Source organism: Takifugu flavidus, chromosome 21 (assembly GCF_003711565.1).
Source record: "Takifugu flavidus isolate HTHZ2018 chromosome 21, ASM371156v2, whole genome shotgun sequence".
NCBI classification, from domain to species: Eukaryota; Metazoa; Chordata; class Actinopteri; order Tetraodontiformes; family Tetraodontidae; genus Takifugu; species Takifugu flavidus.
The window spans coordinates 10,406,181-10,422,770 of NC_079540.1; the positions used below are offsets into that span (position 1 = coordinate 10,406,181).

Below are 16,590 nucleotides of genomic sequence, written 5' to 3' on the forward strand. Positions count from 1 at the left end.
ATCTCCTATAATTTCTTAGAGTATTTCAATACTAGACAAAGTTCCACCCAGACAAAACATTTTTAAATAAGACAAGACATCAATTGAAGTCCAATTTATTGAATTTGAAATCTTGGCATTTCCAGTTTACATAAGTAGAGGACAGAGTGATGAACTGAAGCTGTGATTGTAAAGTCCAAAATAAACCTTAAAATGACATTTTTCGATACCACCCAATGACAGATGTACTTAAATGGCAGGAACATGCATAAACAACACAGATTCATGCTTTAGAGAACTGAAAATGTTGCTAAAGGATGAAAACCAAATGATATCTTAGGGATGAATGAGTGAAATTTGTTACAGCTCAACATCCACCAGCGTCCCTCCTGCTGGAGAACAAGACTGAACTCTTTAACCCAATTACAATGAAAGGCATCATCCCTGCTGCTCTCTACTGGTGTCCTGGAAACACCCTCGAGTGGCTGAAGCTCTGCCGAGTCTCCGTCAGTGCAGCACAGCATCACAGACAGCCACAACACCTTCACCACCAGACGTTTGCTCATCCCTCAAACTGCCAATATGGATGAATTAACACCTTCTTGCAAATTAGTTTTTTTTAATCATTTTTAAGCCATTTTTGACCAGTATCCCCCCCCACCCCTCACCCAGCCTCCTGACTCAGTAGCCAGCAAGCGAGCATGTGCTCCCCCCACCCACCCACCCACCGACAGACGGACACAGACAGACAGAGACAGAGACAGAGACAGACAGTGTAGACTTGAAGCTGCACCCATCATAACCTCCTTTGTGACTGCTCCTGAGCCATTGCTCCAAGATGAAAATGTGTTGTTTCAAGCCTGCAGCTGAGTACGAGATGGGCTGATGACCAGCGACAGATCTAACTGGGTGGGACATCTGTGGAGCCCAATTCTTTATTTAGATGTTGAAATAACTGATCGCAATCACAAAGCAGATTATGGGACGAGTGTCAGAGACCTAAATGAGGACAAACAAAGTTTACCAAAGGACCAAAAAAGTCCAAAAGCTTAAAAACAAATGGAAACAGAGAAAAAGACGAGTTAAAACTCACTCAGACAAGTGTAAACATCCTCACTGACATTGGCGTCACACACAAACAGATACTCACACTCTCACACAGACACACAAGCAAGCACACAAATGGATGGACAGACAGACAGACGGCCGGACACACACACACACACACACAGACACAGACACACAGCAGCTGTAAAACATGACTGACAATTGCATCAGCTGTTCTAAATAACCTGCCACCCACATCCACGCTGCATATTTGGGTTACTCGGGCTTCTCCGACGTTAAAGCGGACATGTTGACTCTGCATGTCAGCAAACATCAGTCAAAAAAACCTCACATTTCTAACAACATTCTCCTTTTTTGGTTTTGCGTCAATGTAAATCCTGAAAATTTACCCGGAAAGGAAAAACTCAAAACCCGTCCCACCCATGAAGTATTTTCTGTTGTAAACTGTAAACAGCAGGTGTGATTTACAATTTATTTCACTTTCATTGCTCTGAATGATTTATACCATCTTGAATGGAAGATTGCCAGTATGAAAAACGCCAAAAATACACTCTGCTCATCGGTCACACCAACGTGGGATGAGATCACAGTGCTTGCCTTCCACAGTCCCTCCTTAAGTCACCTCAACTCCCCTCCGGCACTTAAAGTATGAAACCGAATCTTCTGTGTTGAAAAGACAAAAGCGTGAATCAACTGTTCTCAACCACAAGTGCCAGAGAGAAAGAGGGACAACCAAGAGTTCAAAGATCTGATAAAACATTCAGGTTCTGCAAACCCACCCAAAATAAACCTCGAAAAGCCGACCAGTGCTAAAGCCTCACCCCCCAATGCATTCAAGCAACATCAAAAATAAACTTTAAAAATCAAAAATACACTTTTGGGGCTTTTTTTGAAGCATTACTGAAGCCCTCTAACGGGGGAAAGAACAGAGGAGTCACAGCTGCCTGTTTAAAGATGCTACAATAATGCTTTCAGCAGCCGAGCCCACGTCCCTGCTGCTGCGGTGGAAAACTGACCTCTGATCAGCCAAACTGAGGCTCAATGGGTTACGGATGAATGAGCAGGTTTGAGGAAACTCTTCTCTACAGTCTGAGGAGGCCTTTCTAATGTGATTGCCACTAATCAGGATTGCTTTACAACCTGCTCGGCATATTTGACCCCTGGGCTGTCTGGAGGAAGCGTACATTCACCAACATCCCAGTTAGGAGGGATAAAAAGCTTGAAGTAATTCCATTAGGCCGTTTGAACTGAAGAAATGTGGGGGAAGCAGAAAATGCGAACTGTTGCTTTGCACCAAATCTCCCTCAAGTCACGGAGAGTAGAAACAGCATCCAACGTCAAAGCTGCTGAGAACCGGGTTTTCATGTGACGGCTGCAGCGGCTGGACGCTGTTGTGTCCGGGAAATCTGGACAACAACGCGTGCGGTGGTGGAATGACAGCCAGAGATCAGCAGAGAGGCTTCGGAGGATTCTCTGCTCCTGGATTATTTATGCTAAAAGGGGACGTCAGTCCCCACAGGTTTAAAGAAAGCTGCCCTTTAATTATTGCAACGTTCACATAAAATAAACGATCACATTCATTAAGGTTTTTAAGGAATTTGACTCGTGGTTCATCACCTCGGGACAGTGTGTGTGTGTGTGTGTGTGTGTTTCCTTTGCATAACAGGTTTGTTTTAAAACGTTGGTATGGTTGGATGGGTTTGTGCTCATACTCTGCTGCCCCAGCGGACACAGCAGCTCTGAACGGATGAGTGCACATGGAAGCAGGTAAGGCACTTAAGTGACAACAGTGTGTGGACAAAATGGTGGCTGGTGTGTGTGCACCATCGTAATGTGGACCAAAAACACCCTGCGGCGGCGGCGGCGGCGGCGGCTGCTGGCATGAAAACAGGTTCGCAGGAGTTTTGAAGGTTATTTTGGGCTGGATCAATTAGGAGTTTGGTGCAAAACAATTCAGTTTACTTTTCTGATGTAATTATTAAAGAATGAAGTGGCTGCTGTGAAAGCTAGAAGGAAAAGTCCTTGCATGTGTGTGAAACCAGAAGTTGCCTGAAGCCGGTCAGCCAGGGTGGCGAACGCCTGTCCTGCGGAGACAAGCAGACTTGCGTCACCGACGGTTGCCATGGAAATAACAAGAGCGGTTCAGGCCACTCACCTGCGTTTATGGGCTGTCCTTTTGGTGTCCTGGTTTCTCCTCAACTTCCTCCACCTCACAGTCTGCGCTGGAGCAATGGAACTCAGCCACATACAGGCTCTTATCGATGCTGCCTGGAATGGGCTTGATGTCGGTGATCAGCTGTTCCTCGATGGTCTTCAGGTTGAATCTGTCCTCTGATGTGATGAGATTGATCGCCAACCCCAGATGACCAAACCTCCCTAAAAGTGACAATAAACCACCCAACGTTTACCTTCAGTGCACATCAGATTAAAGAAAACCAACTTTAAAGCAGCCACACGTGAGCTAGCTAACAACATCAGACACACAGACGGGCACCAGCACCCACACTTTTACATCCTGGACGTGCACGTGAGCGTCTGATCTGTAGATTGTTTTAGGTTGGGCAGGAATTAGAGGAACAAAGAGAGGAGTTAGTATCTTTTTTAGCGGAACAACCAACCTGATCTTCCAATACGGTGGAGGTAAGTCTCAGCATTCTTGGGGAAATCAAAATTAATGACCACGTTGACCGCCTGGATATCAATACCTCTGGTGAAGAGATCTATAGGGAGGGACTTTGATTATAATCTTTGATAATCTGGGAGATCCCCTACGTTTGCAAACCGTGGAGAACTCACCGGTACACACCAGGTTTCTGCACAGGCCATTTCTAAAGTCATGAAACACTCGGTTTCTATATTCCTGAAAACACATCAGTGGAATAATTCAGCACTTTATGACCATCATGACGTCATTACGCAGAAAAAGATCTACTACAAGCATTCCTACACCTTCATGAAGACAATTGTGATTGTAATAGACGCTATATAAATAAAGATCTACTCATGGAGGACAAAACACAGGTTATCTTCTAAATATTGGTGCTTTTACCTGCATCATCTTGGCATGAATGTAGAAGCAGGAGTAGCCCAGCTGGGTGATCTTCTTGGCCAGGAGCTCCACCCTCTGGGTGGAGTTGCAGAAGATAATTGACTGATTGATCTGAAGCTGTGGATGAGAGGAAAAGCCACATGAACCATTCATGTTTCAGGCTACAACATCCTGCGTCTACTTCCCAACCCTAACCTGGATTCATTGCGACACAATATCTATAACAAGCCTGATGTCTCATTAAAAATGTCTGGCTCAATAAATTACATGACTTAATAAACATGGTTTACACTACAGCACAATAAAGAAGGATTAGAATGAATGCAAGAAGGTGTCGGTTACCCTGGAGAAGAGCGTATTGAGGCAGTGGACCTTCTGCCTCTCTGTGACATAGGCGTAGTACTGAGTGATGCCCTTCAACGTCAGTTCCTCCATCAGGTTTATCTCATAGGGCTTTTGGAGGTGCTTGGCCTACAGCAGAGACACGAGTTTAAAACCCAAAACAAGATTTGCACTAAATGTTTTATCCTGTTTTTTCAGCTGCTCACCATGAACTTCTGCACGCTGATTGGGAAGGTAGCAGAGTAGAGAAGGATCTGTCTGTTCTTGGCCAGGAAGCTAATGATATCCTCAACGAGCACCACAAAATCCTGAGATAAAAGCTTATCCGCCTAAGAGACACACACACACAACACACACAGTGGAGCTTTGCTTCATTCCACACTAAAGATTTAGAAGGTCTGGTTTTTACCTCATCCATCACCATGATGTGGACTCTATCCACCTTCGCCACCCCCTTCTTAATCAGGTCCAGGATCCTTCCTGGTGTAGCGATGACCACGTGCACTGACGGACGGGAAACAAGCATGAGCGTCCTCAGCAAAAAACTGGAACGGGATTCTTGCGTGCAGCAGTCTTACCAGTCTCATCCAGACGCATGATGTCATCTCGCAGGTTCGTGCCCCCCGTAGTGGCCATGACTTTGACTCCTCCCAGGTGCTTAGCGATTTGGATGGAGATCTGGCTGACCTGTAGAGCCAACTCACGTGTGGGAACCAAAACCATTGCTGGAACACAAAAATGAACAAACATGGTGGATGAGGGGACACGCACACTCCAGCCTCCAGTGTTGAGGACAGAACGGGAGTATCTGGGCTACAGATGCATACAGGCAAGAGCAATAGTTCCTTTTTGAGTTATCATTGTGCCTGATTCATTGTCAGACTTTAAAGAGCCAAAACAGCAGCTTCTAAGTGAGCAGGAGGGATGGAGAGCAGCGTCAACACACACAAGCATGCACGCTGCTCCTGTGCCAGGAAAGCAAGGTTACAGCTGCAGCGTAGTTACGTGACGTAGCCCAAGCAGCTCGCGCCTCACCCTGTATGTGGTCCTTTTTCAAGTCTATCCTCTCCAACATCGGGATGAGATAGGCTCCACTCTTGCCTGTTCCATTCTTTGCACGAGCCAGAATGTCTCTTCCAGACAAGGCGATAGGAATGCTCTCCTCCTGCAAGAACACAGAACTCACTGGTCTCAACGCGTCGACGCAAGTCCGCCTCTTTTCACACAAAGGAGCAGTAGCTTGGTTGCTGCTTGGCCAACACTTTTCAATTGGGCATTCAGACTATAAGTGCTGGATTTCAATGATAAACCAGTTCTTCTGTGCCCATGTCTTCACAATTAAGGCCTCCTTGTGTGACATAAATGTCACCAATACTCCAAAACAAAACAACCAGATCAATGATGGTTTACTCTTATCAAAGGCAAGGCCAGTAACCAGACTTATGTGTGTAGCGTTCTCCATTTGTTAGGACTCCCATTCAGTGACTTTAAATTTCAACTTACCTGGATGGGAGATGGTTTCTCCCAACCCATCTCAAATATGCCCATGAGAAGTTCTCTTTTGAGGCAGTAATCTTCAAATTCATTCCCCTTCGTAGATGTCACATCCTACAGCAGATAGGTTAATGTCAGGATTCCAGGAGAAAACACGATTTGAGCCAAAGGTTAAAGAACAAATGAAGTTAGCAAGACTCACAGAGGTTCTGACTCTGTGGTCTTTGGGGGGGAGCTTGAGATTTCTTTTCCAGTCATCTCCAAACTTGATGCCTCCTCCATCCTGGGGGCCTCCACCTGCAGTCTGAGATGGAGCCAAAGCCTTTCCTGGAGCTGCTGAAGCAGACTGGACTGACACCGGTTTCGTCTGTCCTCTGAGTTGTCCGTTCTGCTTGTTCAGTCCCAGGATAACTGGGCCAACAGTTTCTGTTCTGGTAGTCGCCATTTTGCTAACTTACAAGTTTTTTTTCTTTAAAGGTTTTTTACTGTAAGGATGTTCTTTAAAAAATCTTTTGAAAAGTAAAAAAAATAAAGCATTAACAAATAATATTCTCTTTTTTGTAAACTCCAAAGCTTTCCCGACAGAATTCAGTTCATAGTATTAACATATACACATGAATGTGCACTCCCACCTCCTTTAACCACAGTGGCTGAAGCACAAAAACTATTTTCTTTACAAAAAAAAAAGAAGAAAAAAAAAGCTCTTCAAAATGAAGAGAAATATGCACGGGTATACTTGCTCACAATATAGAAGAATTATATGTGAACAAGTTTCAAAAAGGGTTCAAGTCCTGAAATAGAACAACTAAGGCAATCTCAGCTCGGAGAACAGCTTCTTCAATAGTTGACTGTTTCAAAACTGAGCGATGTTTCCTGTCTTCACTGAGTCCAGAGATAAAGTTGCTCAACAGGCTTGTCTTTGAGAAAAGGATGTCCGACTCTGTACAAGTTTCCCCCCACTAAATCTGAAGTCTCTTTATTTCCACTGTGGAGGAAAACTGGATCCTGAAATCACAACTCACACGGGGGTCTATTCCCAAGAGTCAACACTGTTCACCCCCTTTGAGTTCTCCCTGTAAATCTTCTCCTCCAGCTCCACGTCCTCATCCACCGTCTGCAACAGTCTTCCACAGGTGGTGTGCGCAGGATGCAAGAGTGGCTGCAAATAACTTATTGCCTCCTCTGTCAGCCAACAACTCAAAACTTGTCACCTAAAAAAAATCAAAAGGACAAACATTCAAAGTCAAACCTGATCATTTCTGATCGTGTTGCTAATTTCTGCGATGTCTGATCGGCACAATAAAACAGGCCCAAGAGCAGGAGCATGGCTACAGTCTACTTCTGGAAGTCTACTCATTCATGCATAAATTCCAGTCTGAGCCAAACTGGCCTAGACACTATTGATGCGTCTGACCTGCAAGATAAAAAGCATTAATGCATAAAAATGAGGCAAATAATTAAAGAAGGGAAAACTCGTGCTCATTATGGCTCAACTCGGGCAGGATAAACCAATGAAGAGTGGATTCAGGATGTGTCAGCTGGCTTCCTCCAACAGATTAACAGTTTGCTGTTCACCAGCGCTGATGATTGTTCTACTTGTACTAAGCTTCGATATTGAGACAAAGGCAGCAGCTACACTAAAATCCAGGTTAATCTGTATGAGAGAAAGTTCTGAAGACTACTTGGTTGTGTTTAGAAAATGGGGTGAGCAGTCGTGAGCACACTTTGGCAGCGCCATACATCTAATCTTGCTGACTGGTTTGTTATTTGGACAAGTTGGTAAGATTCTGGTGACTGGGATAGAGGAAGATATTCACAACATAAACCTACTGGAGTCTTAACCAATCTCATTACTTACTCATTTTGTGCCAAAAACGTCTTCTTGCCATAATTTTGGTAAATAAATAGAGAATCTACTTTTACCTTGATGGGAAAAAAACATTTCCACTTTTTTAATGTCAGAAATATTCGTAATGTTAAAAACAACCATTGACCAAACGTACACTTCAAAAACAGTGTGAGCAACATGACATCTAAACTTACTTTAGAGGTGATAGTTGAACCTCAACTCCAGCAACTCACAAGCTTCGACAGCTAACTGGCTAACAGCTAACAGGCTAACCGGATTAGGCTCGTCTTCTGGTGCAGATCAGCGAACTACAAATTAGGGTAAGGGACAGGGGAAGAAAAGTAAAGAAAACACTCAAAATCTGCCAAAATGAATCTGCTTTTCAAACAGAATCTTTGCTTTCTGAGGCTGACCAGAAGCTCAGATGGCGCTAACTCTGTGACTATTTCATCGTTTTACGTTTAGAAGAGAAACCTACTGTCCACTCCTGGACAACTACAGAAAAATAAATCACGGTGATTCAAATGGAACTTTCTGGTTCTTAATCATATAAGAATAACCAGGGCTCTCTGAAGGTTGGCTATAAGAACAATATCAACGACGTCAGCCGACAGAGTTAAAGCAGCCAAAAACAGCTAAGACGTCGCAACGTTGGCGCTCCGAGATGTTTTCAAATTTAAATTATGGGTAAACGCTTTAAATTTGACAGCAATTATATAATAGTAACATTAAAAATATATCATCAATACTATAAAACAAAATCACATTGTTAGCTTCGACGCTAATACGGAACAAATAACTTCACTTCACTAACGCTAGCTATGTGCTAATGCTAACAGATCGAATATTTTTAAAAGGTACGAGACGATGTCTAATCGCCACAAACCTACTTTGTTTTTCCCGTTATCTTCAAATGAATTTTCTCTGAGTGGTTGGTTATCGACTTTTGCAATAATCTGGATTTATAACTGAATTTTGGTTTGAAATAATTCTGTTCTATTGTAAGTCTTCCTTTAATATGTCCGTCCTCTTCGCGTTTTCTTCTTCGACGGTCACTCTTGTTTATCACATGTGAGACGCTACGATACTACTGCCACCTACTGTGCTGCTTGGTTACTGCAAGTAGAAAATGTCATTTATAAATAAACAATCCGGTTTTTCTAAAATTAAAAGTAAACAAAACAAACTGGTCAGAAACAATTTCTATGAAAGTTAAGGTTTCAAATAACAAAAAAATGCAGTCTTTTATTTAGACAAATGAAACTGTGTCCATGTAGGTTGTCATACTAATCCATAAAGGTCTAGCAAAGAGTCGACTAACTGTTGAGAGCGACTGGACGATGGTTCTCCTCTAATCTGAAAGGGTTCTTCACTTCTAACTGGTTTGGTGGGAGTTGAAACTATTTAAGCTAAGACAGTATGAAAAGGCTGAATGTCCATCATAGATGGGGGTCGGGGGGTAGGTTTCATGAATAGCTGTTGTTAACGTTTGACAGCTAGACAAAGACCATGGAAACCACTTGATGAAAGTGCCCATCAGCAGAGCATCTAAATAGGAGAGAACTCAGCAGTGTGGATGGAAGGTTCTGCCTCAGTCCTCCCGCTTAAAAGAAGCCATGTCAGGCTAGAACAACCATCCCTGATTAGAGGAGGGCCTTTGCCTCTGCTGATAAACATTAGTTATTCATGACAGGCAAATTGTGAGCAGTTATGCTGCAGCTACACATGGACAATTAATGAAATAAACATGCTGAAAACTGCGAGGACCAACAAAAGCACAGTTTGTAACTGTCAGAATCAGCACTAGTATGATGAGGTGAACAATTAAACACATCTTCAGACATTAAAGAGTTCAGGAGTTTTATTATCATCAGAATAACATCAAACTGCATCTGAACACAGCCTTGATTTCATTTAGATTTTAATTTCTGCATGACATTGCAGTAAATACTATATTATTTTACAGTACAAGTGACCCCCCACTCCTTCAATCGCTGGTAAACTCAAGGTGGAAGCACCCTGATCAATAAGATGTTCACACACAACTAGATAAACATTAAAAACACATGAAAGAATCTCCATCCTGGCAACAAAGGCAATGCTTTTCTTTTCATTTGTGTCATCTGAGCAGCAGCTTAAAGGCATTAAATTGTGCATCCATGTTATCCAAATAGAAATACATCTTGTAAAAACACTTCTTTCCATAAGAGCTTATATAAAGTTAAAAGAAAATAAAGTGGACAGTGATAGTTTCTAAAAAGGTTGTGCAGTTAAGGCTTGAAGTGCATGTACTTAACATACAACTGTACAGCTTCTGTCTGTTTCTGTAGAATTCTCCCTTCTTTGTTTCTTACCCTTCCTCCTCAGACATTAGTTTTTCACCTGAGAACACCAACAGACTGGAATCAGTCACACGTGTGTTTTGTACCGTTGGACCTTTGTGCTGAGCATTTCAGGCTTTCTTGCTGGAAAATCTTTCTGAGTTCCTCCACGCAGACGGAGGAGGCCACTTCTGTCTCCTTGGCCAGCTGCGACAGGCTCAGGAAGCCGTGAGGGAGGTCCTCCACCACTGTGAGACTCACAGGCTGGCCCATGTCTCGAAGCTTCCTGGCGAACATCACAGAATCATCCAGCAGGGCGTCGAGAGCAGAGGCCTGCGGAGGGGGAAGAAACAACAATCAGTCACCAGATCAACCAGCAAATGGTTCCAATGGATCCAAAAAATGACCTTTCCCAAGAGTGAGTGGTTATTTAGGCTGACAAATGTAGTATTGAATCTGTGAGGTTGGACGTTCGTCTCTTACCACTATGTGTACTGGTGGAAGGCCTCGCAGCAGGTTGTTGGGGGCCAGCAAAGGTGACACAAAGGGGTTCCTAATAATGGGACAGGAAGTGAGGGAAACGAAAGCTTGGCACTCGGAGCGCAGCGGCTGGAAGCCCTCAGGGTAGCCGACGTGAGACCTGTGGTGTCCCGCGGACACGTCGGGGGATGTTCTGAGCGTGACATTGCTTTGGGTTCTCCTCATCGTTGATGTGGGTGATCCAGGCCCTGACGTGCGCCCGGGCTCCAGGAAAGAAGAGATCCAGTTGGAGGCACCTTGGGTGAGATCGCTGAGCAGCACAGCCGTGTTTCTTCTGAGGGAGCTGACAGAGTGACGCCCCATCGTAGGATGCACCGTCCCCCAGTCTGTCCCTGGCAGATTTGATGGAACATGAACAACAGTTCCATCATTGGCTGCTTTCAGGTGGGATCCAGCTCAACCTTACAAAAGTCTGACCAAGATTATTTATCAGTCTCCAGATGGTCGCAGTAAGAATACGAGCACGTGAGCTCTGCGACCTTTTAGCAAACACATTCTCTTTCTTTGTTCTCCTTACAGTTAGTGTTGCTTGTTTCCTCTCCTATCAAGCCTTCAAATCCCCGTCGCTCAGGTGTGAAACATCACCTACCTGCATAAGCATTGACGCACTTTGTGAGAACTCCTAAAGGCAAGAAGGGGTCGATGAGGGTGAGGAGGCGCGACGGCGAGGCATCGGTGGTCAGTAGAGTTGCGGGATACGCTGTCATGACGCCATCAGGGACTCGGACGCCGTTGGACAAGGCCTTCATGGACACGGTGATGCAGAGATTTCCTCCAGCACTGTCACCTGCCAGACACACCCGATCTGCAGTGGAACCTGCAACGCGTACACTCAGTTCAGATACCCCAAAGGAAGAAAGACGAAAGGATTAATAGAATCATAATGATGCTCTCCTTTGCTTTTTAGCTTGTATTCTGCATCTGAAGGAGCATTCTGGGTGCTTTTCAGGGTCTTTTACACGTTAAAAGTAAAGATCTCAATCAAGAATATTTTTTCTAGTATCTGTATTTGGGAATGAGGTCTTTTAAATGCACTCAGGCTCCCCCACATTTAGACAGATATGAGGTGACTGTAATGGGTGGGGGTGGGGGGGTCGTACCCAGCAGATGACAGTGCTGGAGAGCCCAGCAGTAAGCGTAGAAACATTCCTCCAGAGCTCTGGGAAACGGAGCCTCAGGAGACAGAGAGTAGTCCACCGAGACAATGGGGACGTTTAGCTCCTTTGACCACATCCGCAGATAATTCTGATGCAAAGGCAAAGAAGGAAAGATGCAAATTAAATATCAGATGTGATCAAAAGTGTCCGCACTAAGAGACCTCAGTTGTATTTTACCTCATGAGATTTGGAGGTTTGGGCCACAAACCCCCCGCCATGGAAGTGGATGAGCAGCCAGGGAGAGAGGGGCTGTTTCTGGACCCAGGGCAGCTGGGACACCGAGATGGATGGGGGGTCCTCCCGGGAAAAAGACAGAAGCTCCTCACTGTCCTGGAACAACAGAGAGAGAGGTGGTGGAGATGATCAGCATCACCAGCATCACCAGCATCACCAGCACCACCACCACCATTATCACCATCACCATCACCACCATCATCATTATCACCATCATCATCACTGCGCTACAACAGTTTTGCTTCTTTTGTTTTACGTTACATTTCAGTGGAAGTGATTTTAATCGTGGTTTGACCAGCAGGTTTAAGTTTAGTCTGTCAGCAAAACTGAGAATGCTCGACAACATGAAGCAAAGATTGAATGATTGTCAAAGTAACATTTCAACCACGCTCTGAACGGTCCAGATCCGCGAGGACTGCGAGGACTCACCTGTCCTTCTCGCAGCTCGCAGGAGATTAGTCGGACGTGGACAGGCCCCGGGCCCCAGTGAGCGACCGGGGGTGAGACAGTGGTCGTTAGACGAGGGTCTGCTGCCAGTGGCACGTGCAGCGTGACGGGAGGCAACGTCAGGGTGACGTTAACCTGCACCGGGCTAGAGGCCATCCTGCTGAAACCCTGCAGAGCCACAGGCAGACACTCAGAAGCATGTGAGGGTAGAGGGGGCGGGAGATGGGCTGACCGTGCCTACTGTTAAAAGGCCAGATTCTGTCAGGTTCCAGAAGGACTTCCAAAAGTGCATGTCCAGGTTTTGAGTAATACGTTCAAACTCAGCGCCTCGCAGCTCCGGGTCAATGACGTACTTAGCAGATGTGAGGAGGGAGAGGGCAGCCATACCTGGAAAAGGAACACATATGGAACAGCCACAACAGGAGGGTATCACAGAAGAGCCATGATGGGACTAACCCAAGCCCGGCTGCTGTTTACCATACATCTCCCCATATGAGACCATGCTAATGACGACAGTCTGGAGAAGGGGACGCAGCGCTGGTGAGAACTGTGAACCAAAAAACACAGGTACAAATATGGAATTTATTAAGAACCCTTAAACCGGAAAGAGCTTTGGACTTTATGGCAGACCTGAAAGCCCAGACAGCGGCCATAGAAGCAGGCTTTGTGCATGGAGCTGTACTCCTGCACAAACTGGCGGCTCAGGTCCGTGTGCGGCAGAGAGTAGAGCTCGCCGCGCACGTTGTCGTTGAGCAGCTGCTGGGCCAGATGCAGGAGGGCTCGCAGCTGACACAGAGCGTTGCAATAAGCCTCCATCTCAGAGGCATTGTGCTCCGCCCTGAAGAAGGCGCTGTTGCAGTTAGAGGCGATATATCGGCCCTTGTGAATGATGTGAAAAAGACAAGACTGCAAGACCTGAAAGAGAGGAAGAGCATCAGGAGTCTAGTCCAATATTTTCATCCAGTATTTCTCTTTCCATTTCAACACATAAACATTTTCTTTCCTCTGACAAGACCTTTCACTATTCACTCTTTCACTATTCCTTTCGCTTCTCTCGAGCCTTGTAGGGGGTCTTTCCACAGGCCTCACCCAGACAACATATCCGACACATGAAGCAGCAGATCAAACATCTACAGCCCAACATGCCAACGCTCAGCCGCTCGTACCTTTACCAGTGTGCGGTAGCCGTTTCCTGGCGTCTGTGCATCAAAGTCATAATGGTGGAAGACGGAGATGAATCCAGCGACCACGGGCTCCAGGACTCGGCCATGTTCCTGAATCTCTTTCATGCAAGTGACCAAACGCGTGGCAACGGCGCCGTACGGCATGTCAGAAGGTGCACACATATTAGAAATGATGTCTTCGCACACGGTGTCCAGGGTTGTAAACACCACTTTGTAATCCATATCTAAAGCTGTGGAGAAGAAGAGGCAAAAGCAGGTCACCTGTGTTATATCGCTGCCTCTTACTGACGCAGCAGACATGTGATGCGTGATGTTCATACGGCTCCGACAAACGGGGTCGTCACTCGAATGGTAAACACAGTTCTTATCGACCTCAACAACAACTTGCAAGAGAGCGTCTCGCTGCTACGCTGATTACAGACTTATCTGCCCAGGTCAACGGTTAAAGTTGCTGTTCAGGCTGATGAGCGTGTGGACAGCAGTCACCAAGGCGCGACGTCTCAGGCGTCAACTCTAGATCCACAGCATGTGGTTCAGAATGTGGACAGAAGACACTGAAAGGGTCTACGGTAAGATTCGGACGAGGACCTGCGTGATTCTGACTTCACACAAAAACAAACCAAAACTCCAAAACTGGACAGTGAGAAAACATCCACAGGCTACAACAGCAAAGTGTTGTCCTGCATCTCAGCTATTATTTATATTCTAAAGTCTTCCGGTTCCAAACCCCAGTAAAATCGGACGTTGTTAAGTGGGTTCCGACTTTAAAATCGTTTTCCCCCAACTTCTCTTCAGCTCACTAACAATCACGTATATAACACTGTTACTCATGAGGGCGGGACACCACACCCAGAGGAACAGTCACAATTTCTGAGGAATCGTCTAGTCACATTTATACATAAGCAAAACGAGCTGCTTGGCCTTGATCGTTGCGTGATAAAGGGTCAAAGTCCATCAGATCCTTTGATCCTATTTGCTGTTATTTCTGGACCATCCTGGAAATTCCTGGATCAGAGATGATCAACATAAAATCATCTGTTCCTGGATCCATGATCACCATTTCCTCCAAATACCAGTACTTTATGTTACCACGCTCCTAACCTCTGGACGGATACACATAAAAGCATATCTCCCAGCGCCGGCGTCAGTGTGAACATCTCTAAAACAAATTACAGTTAAATAGACTTTTGACAATGTTGACATAAGCGTACAAATATAATTGCCTTCACAAATTATGGAAACTGAGACAATTGGGCAGGCATGCCAGAACACCGGCATGAATACCAGGACCCAAAACTTCATGAACTTGTTTATCTGTGCTTTTAAAGCTGTGCAAAGGTTCGTTTTTCCCTCAGACAACTCATAACTAAGTCAAATGCCCTTTTAAAGGACCTAAACATCTTTATTTGAGACTAGCGCCGCTTTCCTGGTCCACTGGGACACCTCAGGAGACCTTTCGGTTTCCTTCCCTTTATTAGCAGCCAGCAGGACAGCTGAGCGATGACGTGACCGTGTCAACAGCCGAGCCAACCCTGGGCAACAACAGTGTAAATACAGTGTAAATATAGTGTAAATACAAGCACAGCCGGGTGACCCTGAAAATGTCAGCAACAATGGAGCTGTCGCACTCCACAGTTGACAACTTGACTCCCAGCAACAGGTTTCACGGACGCCAGCGGTGGCTGTTCGTTCACTAGTTCCGTCAAACGCACCGATAAATTGCCAGCTAATATCCGAGACACCGCCAAAGGGGTGAAAAACGACACCGCTAGGCGCGTTTGGAAGGGTTACAGCCGCGGAAGAGACAGTCGGAGAGTTGTCTTGCCTTCAGTCCGCCCGCATCTTCTTCCTCGATGTTGTGTGTGAGTCCCGAGGAATGCTGGGAAACGTCGCGTGAGGGACGGGAGCCCGGCATGCTAACGTGGTTGCTAACACTAATTAGTTCCCTGAAATTATTACTTTTCCACCTGTAAAACTCTACAAATAGTCATTATTCCTTACAGTCGGTCTGCGAAAAGTCTCGTCAAATGAGACGTTCTAACTGCTGTAGTAATCAGAAAAGGTCTATTTTATTCTCATATTATTTGCAATATATTATTTTAGCTCATTTTCTCCTACTTGTACTCTTTATTGATTTTGTTATTTTATTAAAATATATTTTTTAAATTATTGTCCATTTATTTAGAATACACATATTCCCCATTAACTACCATGCAAAATAAGGCAATGAGAAGTGTTTGTAATGAGTACAAAACTAATGCAAAGCATCACTGTGATGTTACTGTTATGTTATCAAGCTGTTAATGGGGAATATGTGTGCACTAAACTTTTATCTGAAGTGTGAATTGAGATTAAATATCACTGACATCAACTTCCTTGTGTCAAATGCACAGTCATTAGGAGCTTATAGATGGTCAACTCCTAGTTAATTGTGTAATAAATAGAGAATTGAACAAGTTGACAATTCTGTTGTAATGAATTATGAAGCATCAATATCATGCCAAAACACAGTTAGTAAGCAGGACGTTAAGGGGGTGCCTGTGTTCCCTACACACTTTTCAGTGAAGTGGATGCCCTGTGGAATATTATCAACATATTTACAGTCACCAACATCACGTGTAATTTCTCCTGTCGATCATTATTACATTTATGAGTCACATTATTGTTGACTTCCTGATGTCACCTAACATTCTCTTCATTAACTGTCATTTCATTTTTTCTTTAATAAAAGAAAAAAAACCATAGAGAAATGAAGTTGTTCGGGTTTTATGGAGCTTTAAAAGGTTGCATGTTGCTTTTCAATTGGGTCGGTGTGTCTAACATATATAGTGTAAAATATATCGTGTGACATATATAGTGCAACATGCATTGTGCAACAGAAATACAGTAGTGGCTGCCTTGTTTAACTTTAATCTGCATGAAGGAA

At 44.7% G+C, this 16,590-nt stretch overlaps 2 protein-coding genes across 3 annotated transcripts; both read right to left on the reverse strand.

Moving 5' to 3' along the window:
* Positions 1-79: 79 nt before the first annotated feature.
* ddx61 (DEAD (Asp-Glu-Ala-Asp) box helicase 61) lies at positions 80-8,884 on the reverse strand. Of its 2 annotated transcripts, XM_057020125.1 has the most exons (14): positions 8,672-8,884; positions 7,976-8,089; positions 6,135-7,143; positions 5,942-6,046; positions 5,474-5,603; positions 5,017-5,163; positions 4,848-4,942; positions 4,645-4,767; positions 4,439-4,567; positions 4,097-4,213; positions 3,844-3,907; positions 3,666-3,767; positions 3,203-3,423; positions 80-3,131 (listed from the first exon to the last, which is right to left on the reverse strand). In XM_057020125.1, exons 3-13 carry the CDS (start codon positions 6,375-6,377, stop codon positions 3,209-3,211), a joined length of 1,470 nt encoding a protein of 489 aa, XP_056876105.1. In that variant the 5' UTR covers positions 6,378-7,143; positions 7,976-8,089; positions 8,672-8,884; the 3' UTR covers positions 80-3,131; positions 3,203-3,208. The 2 variants fall into 2 exon arrangements, with proteins under 2 accessions (XP_056876105.1, XP_056876106.1); XM_057020126.1 differs by lacking the exon at positions 7,976-8,089 and having other exon boundaries at positions 8,672-8,842.
* A 740-nt stretch (positions 8,885-9,624) lies between these two features.
* lipea (lipase, hormone-sensitive a) lies at positions 9,625-15,603 on the reverse strand. Its single transcript, XM_057020124.1, has 11 exons — positions 15,490-15,603; positions 13,647-13,894; positions 13,111-13,395; positions 12,937-13,027; positions 12,722-12,867; positions 12,463-12,648; positions 11,977-12,129; positions 11,743-11,887; positions 11,232-11,459; positions 10,586-10,974; positions 9,625-10,435 (listed from the first exon to the last, which is right to left on the reverse strand). Exons 2-11 carry the CDS (start codon positions 13,884-13,886, stop codon positions 10,187-10,189), a joined length of 2,112 nt encoding a protein of 703 aa, XP_056876104.1. The 5' UTR covers positions 13,887-13,894; positions 15,490-15,603; the 3' UTR covers positions 9,625-10,186.
* Positions 15,604-16,590: the final 987 nt, after the last annotated feature.

Bases quoted from the DNA above. Each gene is read 5' to 3' on its own strand.
- ddx61 (XM_057020125.1), bottom strand. From the start codon at position 6,377: ATGGCGACTACCAGAACAGAAACTGTTGGCCCAGTTATCCTGGGACTG. The intron at 5,604-5,941 runs GTAAGTTGAAAT...GTGTTCTTGCAG, and splicing joins AGAAACCATCTCCCATCCAG to GAGGAGAGCATTCCTATCGC. The intron at 4,568-4,644 runs GTGAGCAGCTGA...TCTCTGCTGTAG, and splicing joins TCAGCGTGCAGAAGTTCATG to GCCAAGCACCTCCAAAAGCC.
- lipea (XM_057020124.1), bottom strand. From the start codon at position 13,886: ATGGATTACAAAGTGGTGTTTACAACCCTGGACACCGTGTGCGAAGAC. The intron at 11,460-11,742 runs GTACGACCCCCC...TACGCGTTGCAG, and splicing joins CCAGCACTGTCATCTGCTGG to GTTCCACTGCAGATCGGGTG. The intron at 10,436-10,585 runs GTAAGAGACGAA...CCCCCTCCGCAG, and splicing joins TTCCACCAGTACACATAGTG to GCCTCTGCTCTCGACGCCCT.